This window comes from Podarcis tiliguerta, assembly GCF_965153285.1.
Source record: "Podarcis tiliguerta genome assembly, chromosome: 1".
Lineage (NCBI taxonomy): Eukaryota > Metazoa > Chordata > Lepidosauria > Squamata > Lacertidae > Podarcis > Podarcis tiliguerta.
In genome coordinates, this window is record NC_139534.1 from 51,990,936 (window position 1) to 52,002,051 (window position 11,116).

Sequence of the window (11,116 nt, forward strand, 5' to 3'; positions counted from 1 at the left end):
AAGTTGTGCCTGCCTTATGGTCCTGCCTCCCAGCCTTTTTGAACCTGTATGTCTGATCCTTCACTGCTAACACAAGTAATGCGTCATAACCCCCATTGATGCTTCAGATAACAGCTGACTGGAAGACAAGGAAGACTTTTAAGGTTCAGAGGACTGAATGGACTATGAGCCCATACTAGCAAGTAAAACCAAAGTGATCCTTGGAGGCATGTGCAAAATAGCTGTGGGTGGGGTCATGATCTGCATGTTGCTTCATAAGGTCACAGGCGCTGTGATCTATAACTGAGCTGTTGTCTCATTCTGGTGCCTATGCTTTAAAATGAATGGAGAACCTATGGCCCCAGATGTTGTTGAACTACAACTTCCACCATCCGTGGCCATTGGCCACGCTGGCTGGGGCTGATGGGAGTAGGAGTCCCAACAACTTCTGAATCCCTGTTCTGAAAGGATGTTAGAGGAATTAACACCAATAACCCAAGAACTGGAAAGGTGATCAGATAGCTAGGCATGGAAGGTGTTTGATCTACTGTATGGCTTCAAATAATGAAGGAGGACCTAAAGGCAGGGCTTCCACTGCAGGGGGAATAGTGTTGGCTACTCAAGGGCTGTGATTGAACCCACTCTTGGGAATTAATATTGACCACATTCCAGTGACATTCAGGGTTCAGCAAAACAGTAGCTCAGTCCAAAGTATACCAAGACAGAAAGTTTAGAGAAGGGGAAATAGTCTCCCTCACTTTCAGATATCTAGCCTGTGGTCCTCCAGATGTTGATCTCAGCCACAGCCAGGATGACTACTTCAGCTCAGCAGTTTAACAGGCTTGATTCCATACAAACTATAGTAGTAGAGAGGGTGGAGTAAGAGTTTCATAACCCAGCAGCAGTAGCAGCAGCAGATTTATTAGATTTCCTCACCACAAAGTCCTAGGGCAGGTAACAGCCCTGTACAAATACAATAACGAAAGGTGCCAAGAGACCACAAGGGGGTAGGGAGAAAATCAGCTGGCAGATATGAAAACTGGATAGCAAGAGTCACTTCTCAGTGGCTGTTTTCAAGGTTTATAAAAGAATCAAGAAAACACTAACTTGTGGCCATTAGTAAGTGGCCTATAGGCATGTTTACAAGTTTTGCAAACGTTTGGTTTTCCTGAAGGCTCTGTGAACTCAGCTAACACTAGAACTGCTGTGATGCAAGGAACAAAGGCTTTCTTTTTCTTTTCTTTTTTACAAACTGTTTCTTCTTGGGAAAGTTGCCAGTTCCCTAACATGAGAAATTGGTACAGCGAGAACATAGCTTCTGATGTGTCACTGCTTGTGAATTGTTCTGAGGTGAAAACTAGGGCCAAAGAACTCAAATGGTGGTTATTTCTAACCATTGAGGTGTGTTTGGTGTGAGGTCCTGTAACCAAGAGTTGACTACTGAAGCAATTCTGTGCATGGACTTTGCTTTGGAAGGAAGTTCCCCTGGGTTCAGTGGGCCTTATTCCTGTATGCATAGGACTGCAGCCTCAATTAAGGAGAGAGAGAGAGAGAGAGAGAGAGAGAGAGAGAGAGAAACTATTACGTTCTCCTTAGAGTTTATCTATCTATGTGAAAGCCAGCCTCCAGGACTCATCAAGAAACAGAACATAAGACTGTGGAAAAAGTAGCATACTCTATCCTTAGAGGTTCCTATTAGGTTCTCTGCTTTAAGGTAAACATCTTGTAATGGGAAAGTCTGTAATTAGTATATCATGCCTGTCCTCCAAGTAGCTCAGAGCAGCAAACATAATTGCTGTTATATCCTGAAAACAATGCTGTAAAGTAGGTTAGACTGAGATTTAAGATTCAGTACAAACTCCATTTATGCCAGCCTTTTGGGAGATGGGACTGAATGGAGGCAGCCAGGTGGGGAAATGCTTGTGTCTTTCTGCCAGCACAAACCTCCAAATGGGTGAGATGCTAAAGGAGCTGGGGGGGGGGGGGCTGAGTCTGCTTGGTGTCCACTGAATATAAAGCTGTGCTCACAGCCAGTGCAGGCTAGTGGAGGAACTGATCTGGACCCTATTTGCCTGCTCCCCCTTCTTTTCTGCTGCTGTTACTGCTGCTGCAGTGAGCGTCCAGCCCATCATTCTTCAGAGCCTGGCTAGGATTGCTTCCTTAGTGACTGGCCTAAGTTCACCCAGCCACATTTATGGACGAGTGGAGATTCGAACCTAGGACTTGCCAGTCGTTTGTCACTCTAGCCACTACAGCATGCTGTCCCTACATCACACTGATTGTTAGAGAAGGGGCCACCCCAAAAAAATAGTGTAATCAGGAGCAGGTACAGTGGTACCTCGGTTTATGAACTTAATCCGTTCTTAAACCGAAACCATTCTTAAACCTAGGCGCGTTTTCCCTAATGAGGCCTCCCACCGCAGGTGCCCTTCCACCAGTCAGATTCCGTTCTTAGACTGAGGTAAAGTTTGCAAACTGGGACACTACTTCCGGTTTTGCGGAGTTCGTAAACCGAATAGTTCGTAAACAGGGCTGCTCTTAAACCGAGGTACCACTGTATTAGTTTTAGCCCACTCTAAAACGGGCCATCTCTTATCTAGGAAGAATGCCCGATAATAACCTGAGGAGAACAAGATGAAAGAGTCAATAAGGATTTATTGATTACACTGGTTGAAAGCAACTATTGTGTAAGGCGTTCAACACCATCACCTGGTATTTACTGTAGTTATGAAATGGTAGAAGCAAAGCATCAAAGCCAGAGTGGTGGTGCTGAATTTCCTAACCAACCTTTGTCCAGGGCCCAGTTTACAGCTACTTCCAAAAATAAATAGAACTCCATGCTCTCACAGTGAGCCGGTGTGGTACTGTGCTTAGATTGTCAGACTAGGACCTGGGAGACAAGGGTTCAAATCCCCACTCAGCCATGAAGCTCACCTTAAGCCAGTCACTGCCTTTCAGCCTAACCTACCTCACAAGGTTGTTATGGAGATTAAATGGAGAACCATGTAGACTCCCCTGAGCTCCTTGGAGAAAAAGGTGGGATGTAAATGCTGGATCCCACTAGTACAGATATTTAGTTGAATCCAGCCCCAAATATCTCCTCTTGTCCTGACTAAAAGGTTGGGAGCGGGAGTGAAAATATTGGATATAAAGCAAGCTAGAAAACAGGGTAGTTAGAAGGCTGCAGAGCTCGCAACTTGCAGAAATGACAAATAAAGAAGGGATTGAAACACTTTATTTTTTTACGTAAAAATAAATAAAGAAATAAATAAAGAAATAAATAACCAACCATAACATTTTCACACATTTAGAAAAAGGTTATTACAAACCTTGAGACCTCCTTCTTTCCCTCCATGGGGTTCCAATTCTAAATTTTATTTCTGCATCTTTTACTGTAATCTATCTGATATATAATCATAGTATCCAAAATCACAGCTGTTATCACACCTGGGCACTGCAGGAGGAAGGAACTTGGGGAAGACTCCAAAGGGACCCCAGAGCTGAACTGAGGAATGCAAGCTCTAAACTAAGCAAAACAAATGAAAATGGCAGCATGTCCTTACTGAGAATGAAGTGGTGTGGTGCTTCTAGGTGTATATGGCATTTTCCTAACCAGCATGTGGACTTAATTATTGCCCCCAGCAGTAAGGGCAGTCATGCAAACATTTATGATTATTCAGAATGGGCTGGTGTCAGGGCTAATCCCACTGACTGTGTGTGTCTCTTCCAGGTCCTTTCCAGGAAGAAGTATGGCCCCATTTGGCAATCTCGGTTTGGCCCTTATGTTAACGTTAATATTGGCAGTCCTGAAGTCCTGGAGCAGCTTTTGCGTCAGGAGGGGAAGTATCCCATCCGAAGTGACATGGCCCTCTGGAAGGAGCATCGGGACGTACGGCACTTCGCCTATGGCCCCTTCACTGAGTGAGTGTGTGAAGCGTTCCATCCCATATCCTGTCGCTATTGTGTGGGCATATCAAGGGCGGTATTTACAAAAGCAAGGGGAGGCATAGTCTTTGCATAGCATGCATTTTATTTTTCTATGATGGTTTGATATTTCCAAGGCTGTGTATAATGTAGACTTTTAATTTTTTTAAAGAGTGGAAAAAAGCAGCTAAATTCTGCAATTTGATTCAATGAATCAAGTTTGCATGCTTGGATACTTTGTATAATTTGTTCCGGCAATTATGGGAAGGGCACAGTGCTTTCTGGGCACACTTACATCTGGAACTGAACAGAAAAGCACATTCCAGATACCTTCTCTCCAGCTCCTCGCACTGGTGTGGATGGCAAGGTGTGGCGTACCAACGAATATCCTGAATGAGAAGCAGGGAATGTGTGAAGACTCGTGCGCCAGTTGCGCACAAAGGAAAACCAGATATGATGTTGCAGGAAAATGCCTTCCTCTGGAAGCATCCGTATTAATAGCAAAGTCAATTCTCCAAATGCCAACCCCTTTGCAGCCAAGATGGTACCACACAAATAGGAAGAGGAGGTGCCAGCAGACTTAGGGGAAATCACAAAGTTTGCCAAAGTATAACGAAGATTCTTTAAGGGAACACCCCAAAAGAGCTCAGTGAGAATGAGCACGCAGAGTGGACAAGGAATGCCAACTGACTGTTGGGGAAAGAAAACTGGGGTAGGAGGGGGAATGGAAAGGATTATCCTAGAAAAAGGCATGGCTGGCTTGCTGCAACCCTGAACAGGAACTTTCCACACCGCAGCATCTTGTAGGTTGCACTTGCATGGGCTTCTTTGCTTCTACCCCTTTCAAATTTTAATAAATAAAGCCAAACAAACATTTGTTTTATGTTGCAAAACTGCTTCTGAGATTGGAAAAGGAAAGTATTAGTGGCTTAATGGGTACCAACCAATCAAGACCTTCCACAGTTGACTTTCATTGCAAACTTACAGAACCCATACAGTATATACAATTGTTTGAAGTTGGGTTTTTTTAAAGACTTTGCAGCTGTCTGCTGTTCTCTGCCTCTCCCTGTCAGCCAAAGGAACAGGCTAGCCATTGTAGGTTAAAGGATTTCTTAAGTGATGAAAGTGTTTCCAAAACCCTCCTATTCCCGGCAGTCAGGGCTGCCTAAACATCCCCTGTGGCAGGATGGGGAACCTGTAGCCCTTCAGAGAGGGTTGGACTGCAACTCCCATTATCCCTGGGCATTGACTAAACTGACTGGAGCTGATGGGAGCCCCACAACATTTGGAGGGTCACAAGTTTCCTGTCAATGAGGAGTGATTCCAGAGCAAAACCATGAGCTGGCAAACTGAGAAATATTCCAAGGGATATTCCAAGACCATTTGTTGTGGGGGAGGAAGGGAAAGGAGATTGTTAGCCTCTTTGAGATTCCTTAGGGTAGTGATAAAGTGGGATATCAAATCCAAACTCCTCCTCCTCCTCCTCCTCTTCTTCTTCTTCTTCTTCTTCTTCTTCTTCTTCTTTCTTACATGGATCCAACTGTCTCTCTCCTCAGGGATGGAGAGCGGTGGTACCGCCTGCGGCAGGTGCTGAACAAGAGGATGCTCAAACCTACAGAGGCCGTTTTGTATGCGGGTGCTATCAATGAGGTGGTGTCAGACATGATGGTGTTTCTGAAGAATGAGAGAAAAAAGAGTCCCTCAGGGATAGTGGTGCAAGATATGGCCAGTGTATTGTACCGCTTTGCCTTGGAAGGTGTGTGGACAGTTACGATGCTGTAAACGATTTCCTTTCAGTGATTATTCTGTTATTCTCATCGTACAGCTGATGGGTAGGTGGAAGAGGAGCTGTTCAGGTGTCAGGTAGGTCTAGGTGTGACCCATACATGTGAAGGAAATCTTTTGATTATGGGCCCCACTGAACCTGACATTACATGCATTGTTTCATTTCATTGCGGCAGCTAGACTGGTGACTGGGAGGGGCCGCCAAGACCATATAACACCAGTCATGAAAGACCTACATTGGCTCCCAGTACGTTTTCCGGGCACAATTCAAAGTGTTGGTGCTGACCTTTAAAGCCCTAAATGGCCTCCATTCAGTATACCCGAAGGAGCATCTCCACTCCATCCTTCAGCCTGGACACTGAGGTCCACTTTGAGGGCCTTCCAGCAGTTCCCTCACTGCAAGAAGTGAGGTTACAGGGAACCAGGCAGAGGGCCTTCTAGATAGTGGCGCCTGCCCTGTGGAATGCCCTCCCATCAGATGTCAAAGAAATAAACAACGATCTGACTTTTAGAAGACATTGGAAGGCAACCCTATAGTGAGAATTTTTTAATGTCTAATGTTTTACAATTGTTTATGTGCTGTAAGCCGCCCAGAGTGGCTGGGGAAACCAGCCAGATGGGGTATAAAGAATAAAATTATTGTTGTTGTTGTTGTTATTCATTGACTAGTTGACTTGTGTGGGGCTAAGCACCAGCAACTGATTACAGGATTCAGCTTAAGAAGGTTTTCCATTTTCCATTTAATAACCCCAAATGCTATTTTTTCATAGAAACATTCTCTCTCTCTTTTAAAGCAACACTTTCCCCCTCTGCATTTAAGAGTAAGAGGGGGTAATAAGGAGAGAACAACTTTTTCCTAAAATACTGAACAATTCAAAATGTTTTTCTTTAAAAAATAATAATCAGGAAGTGTATACCTTGTTTGATCTAGCACTGGGAAAATCTATGGCCCTTCAGAAGGTGCTGGACTCCAACTCCTATCAGCCCCAGCCAGCATGGCCAACGATCAGGAATGATGGGAGTTGTAGTTCAGCCACATCTGGAGAGCCACAAGTTCCCCACTCCAGAAAGCAGACCAACTCTGTGGGTAGTATAGTCAGATGAAAAATGGCAAAGGAAGGGATATTTAGAAGTTTTTGTGTCTGCCACAATGGGGATTCATGTTTTTGGTGTTAATGTGTAACAGCTTATCCTGAAAAGTCCAGTCTTTTAAAAGTACACAACTTGTGGCTGGATAGACACTGCCATCCCTGGAGAGATAGGCAAAAAAAAAAATATTGCCCAGCTAAATGTGGCAGCCATCATATACCCTCCTCTCCCAGCAGCCAAGCTCATTCCAATACTTTTGGTCTGACAGTCCACAATTAATATATTGTTCAAAGTACAAGCAAACCCTTTGGAGATATTCTTTCTAATGTGATTATAGTTCTGTGATGGGATATCAGGGCCGTTTCCTCAAGTCTTCCCATCTGTGCTTTCTGCTTCCAGGCATCTCCTACATCCTATTTGAGACCCGCATTGGCTGTTTGGAAAAGCAGATCCCTGCTGAAACACAGAACTTTATCCATGCAATTGGGTACATGCTGAAGAACTCCGTCTTTGCTACTATCCTGCCCAAGTGGACCCGGGATGTGCTGCCTTTCTGGAACCGCTATCTGCAGGGCTGGGACACAATCTTTGCCTTTGGTATGTCAAGAGTGGGGACAACTCTGGAATTACTGGTCAATCATCCCTCACTTTCTCTCTTGAGAGTGGGAAGATTCGTAATCTAAGCTTCCTCAAGTGCCTGTGGCAGTAGGCCAAGAAGTCAAAGGTGAGTGGTAGATATCCGGCCCACATGGTAAATGCTGTCATGAACAGTCCCAGGATTGTGTCCCCATGGTAACAGTAGGCCAAAGGTGAGTGGTAGATACCCAGCCTGTGTGGAGGATGCAGGAATGATCAGGCCAGCCCTGTGTTCTCATGGTAACAGATGCTATTTAATTACTCCAGGGAAAAAGCTGATTGATCAGAAGATGCTGGAGGTTGAGAAGTCTCTGGAGAAGGGTGAGGTTGTCTCAGGCTACCTAACTTACCTACTGTCCAGTGGGCGGATTAGCCATGAAGAGATATATGGCAGCATAGCTGAGCTACTCCTGGCTGGCGTAGACACGGTAGGACATTGACTTCTTAGCCTTCCTTACTTGGGTGCCCACCCCAAAATGTAATGACCAAAAACGCATCTTACAAGCAATATCACACTACATAAATAAAACAAACCATCAGGAGCCAACCCACAGAGCAGTTGGTGTTAGGTGGCTCTTGGGTGGGGGGCGGAGGACCATGATGTCTCCTTGCCCTGCATCCCTCAATACACATTTTTTTAAAAAATTATGGGAAATGTAAAAATATAGCAAACTGCTGTGTTCCTTCATGATAAGCTTTTGGAAGAGATTTGACTGCCACAGGCTAGTCACTGTCTGATTCTTTGGGATGTCACATATATCATTCCAAGATTTTCTCCTGCCTTTGCTGCCTGGATGTAGCATCTTCACCCCTTTGCTTTGCCCTTTCAGACATCAAATACCCTTTCATGGGCCATGTATCACCTGGCCAGAGACATGGAGGTCCAGGAAGCCTTATACCAGGAGCTGATCAGTGTGGTACCTGAAGATCAGATCCCTGAGGCCAAGGACCTCACCAGGATGCCGCTGCTTAAGGCAGTGATCAAGGAGACTCTTAGGTAAGGGGCCTTTCTCATTGTTCCAAGGAGCAAGATCACAGGCCTGGACTTTGTGGCTCCCGGGGCTTCATCTTGCCCAGAGTGGTTCCACCCATTTCCCATTTATGCTTCTGTAGCTTCTGAAGAGCCTTCCTTTGTTCTGATGCACAGTGACAGCCCTCCCTCCACTAATGTCCTTATAGGCTTTACCCTGTGGTCCCCGCCAATGCCCGAATCATCGCAGAAGACGATGTTGTTGTTGGAGGATACAAGTTTCCAAAGAATGTGAGTAGTAATGTATTCCTGATGTTGCAACTCGAGGCATTTGTTAGTGGCCAGAAGTGGATGTGGAATAAAAGGGATGGGGCTGTCACTGAATTTTGACATATAGGCAGTTCATGATGGGGGGAAAAACAACAGTGGGGGAATGCAAGGCTTGAACTAGGTGAAGGCTGTATGTACATATGTCAGAATGGGTTAGCATTGGTTAAGCTGCCCTGATGGGAAATGGTAAACTGCATGGCAAGAATATTACTTTGCCACCAGCCCTCATGTTGCTATGGGGAATTGGCTGTCGGAGAGCAAAGTCTTTGTCATTTGCTAACTCTCTGTGCTTCCCACTGGCCCCTCCAGACCCTCTTTGTTTTGGCCCATTACGCTCTCTCGCATGATGAGTCCAGCTTCCCGGAGCCAGAGCGCTTCCTGCCACGTCGCTGGCTGCGAGATCAGAGGGACTTGCCTCCTCACCCCTTCAGCTCCATCCCCTTTGGCTATGGGGTGCGTGCCTGTCTGGGGCGCCGCATTGCTGAGCTCGAGATGCATTTGGCTCTTGCCAGGGTGAGTTACTTCTGTGGGGGCAGAGGGAGTGTCCTTTGGGAAGAAGGACAGAAAATGAATGCAGTATAATAAACAAACAAGAAACAGGGCAATGCTGTGGCCCAAGAGGTCATCACAGCTGTAGGCATATTTGATTACTTGTGTTTGGTGGGTGGGAATGAAGCTTTGCCCCCAAATAAGTCAAGCTTTTCTCTTTCCAGCTTATCCGGATATTCTTAATCAGACCAGGTCCACGGTGTACAGAGGTGAAGCCCCTCTCTCGGATTGTGCTTGTTCCTGACAGACCTATTGACCTGGAGCTTCTTGACAGACGGACAAAGCTTTAAGGCAGTGGGGGGGGGGTCACAAGCCCACGGACTGGATCAAGCCCTCCAAGACTATTTGCAGTGGTCCATCTGCCCCACCTTCCTCCCCGTTGCAATGCTGGGCTGAAGAGGAGAGGTTCAAAGCTCTCCACCAAGCCCCGGAGGTCTCGTTTCTCTTCTGTGTGTATGCGAGTGAGAGTGTGTGCTGTGTACTGAGTCTGTATACATGTGGGGTGAGTCTGTGTTTGGTTGCCATTTTGGCTCTGATGGCTGCTAGAACGTGGCCCACAAAGGGTTGGCCAACTCTGAATGTAGCCCTCAAACCAAAACACTGGGTTGCCCATGCTTTAAGCAAACCTTGATCACCACTCCTGAAACTTCGTCTGGATAGACTGTGAAGACTAAGCACTTAACACCAACCTTGTTTGTGCCTTGGCTGATCATCTGGTGGATCTCCCTGTACGCAAATCACCTCTGATACCATTTACTGGTATCAGATTGCTCTGCAATCTTCTCCTGTGAATCCTTGCAAAGCTTTGCACCGCATTCTGTGCCTGATTGATTCTTGGGGTGGATCTGAGGAGTGGGGGTGGGGGTGGGGTAGGAGTAGTTACTGTTAGCCAGTGTCCCTCAGAACTGGCTGACTGATTGCATCGCCTTTTCTCTTCCCTGGGTTCCCAATACTCAGGTGTTTAAGAATGAAATTGTCACAGCTTGATGGTGGCTATTAAAATCCTTGCTTCTACCCTACAACATGCAATCTTCTTTTTTTGATGGAGCTATCATTCCTGGTGTGTTTGTGCACACACTCAGCAGTCTTTGGTCTGATAAAGGTTTTCCACCCATGTGCCACAATATATTTCATATTTGTTTTTTAAACTCAATCCCAATTAATTTCCAAACGAATTCCAGCCATATCAAAATGTAATAGTTAAGTATTTCACATAATCCTGGAATGGCCCCTATTATTGTAAGTGGGATCTGGGTTTAAACCCTGTACACAATGTTCATGGGTATAGCCAGGATTCATGTTGGGGGGGCAGAACCTCAGTTAAGTATTTCTATTGATTTAGGGGGACGGGCAGCTGCACCCATGACAATGTTCTCAGACCCAGATGGCTGCCAGGCCTCTTACTTTCTGCTTTCAAGAGTGTGGCATTGCTAGCTGAACACTGCTAGTCTGGATGAAGCGCCCTGCTCCCCCAGCGCACTGTTTGCCACTCACAGCACTTTCCTCCTTTGGACTTGGCCTACCCTTATTAGGATAGCTCTGCAGCTGAAAAGGTGGCTGGAGGAAAGCTGGAAGGCGCTGATGGGCATCCAGTCCAGAATAAATCATCCTTAAAGGATGGGAGTGAAACTGATTGGTATTGCCCAAACACGGGTGTAATAGAACTAGGTAATGAAAATGCAGGTGCCTGAGACCTTTGGGAGAGAGAAACCATGTTTATATCATCACCACCACCACCTCCTACCTTTTTCTCTAAGGAGCACAATATATGATGTACTTACTTCTCCCCATCCTTATTTAATCCACACAACCATGTGAGGTTAGGTTAAGAGGCAGCGACTTGCCTTGCTAGAA

At 45.8% G+C, this 11,116-nt stretch overlaps 1 protein-coding gene across 1 annotated transcript in view; it reads left to right on the top strand.

Moving 5' to 3' along the window:
• The window catches only part of CYP27A1 (cytochrome P450 family 27 subfamily A member 1), a 10,509-nt gene extending 225 nt beyond the window's left edge, over positions 1 to 10,284 (top strand). Inside the window, exons 2-9 of the mRNA XM_083454747.1 lie at positions 3,710 to 3,900; positions 5,460 to 5,659; positions 7,177 to 7,374; positions 7,681 to 7,841; positions 8,244 to 8,410; positions 8,593 to 8,674; positions 9,023 to 9,226; positions 9,427 to 10,284. Of these exons, the coding sequence (XP_083310873.1) occupies positions 3,842 to 3,900; positions 5,460 to 5,659; positions 7,177 to 7,374; positions 7,681 to 7,841; positions 8,244 to 8,410; positions 8,593 to 8,674; positions 9,023 to 9,226; positions 9,427 to 9,552 (1,197 nt within the window). The 5' untranslated portion in view covers positions 3,710 to 3,841 and the 3' untranslated portion in view covers positions 9,553 to 10,284. The remainder of the gene's footprint in view (positions 1 to 3,709; positions 3,901 to 5,459; positions 5,660 to 7,176; positions 7,375 to 7,680; positions 7,842 to 8,243; positions 8,411 to 8,592; positions 8,675 to 9,022; positions 9,227 to 9,426) is intronic.
• The last annotated feature ends 832 nt before the right edge of the window (positions 10,285 to 11,116 follow it).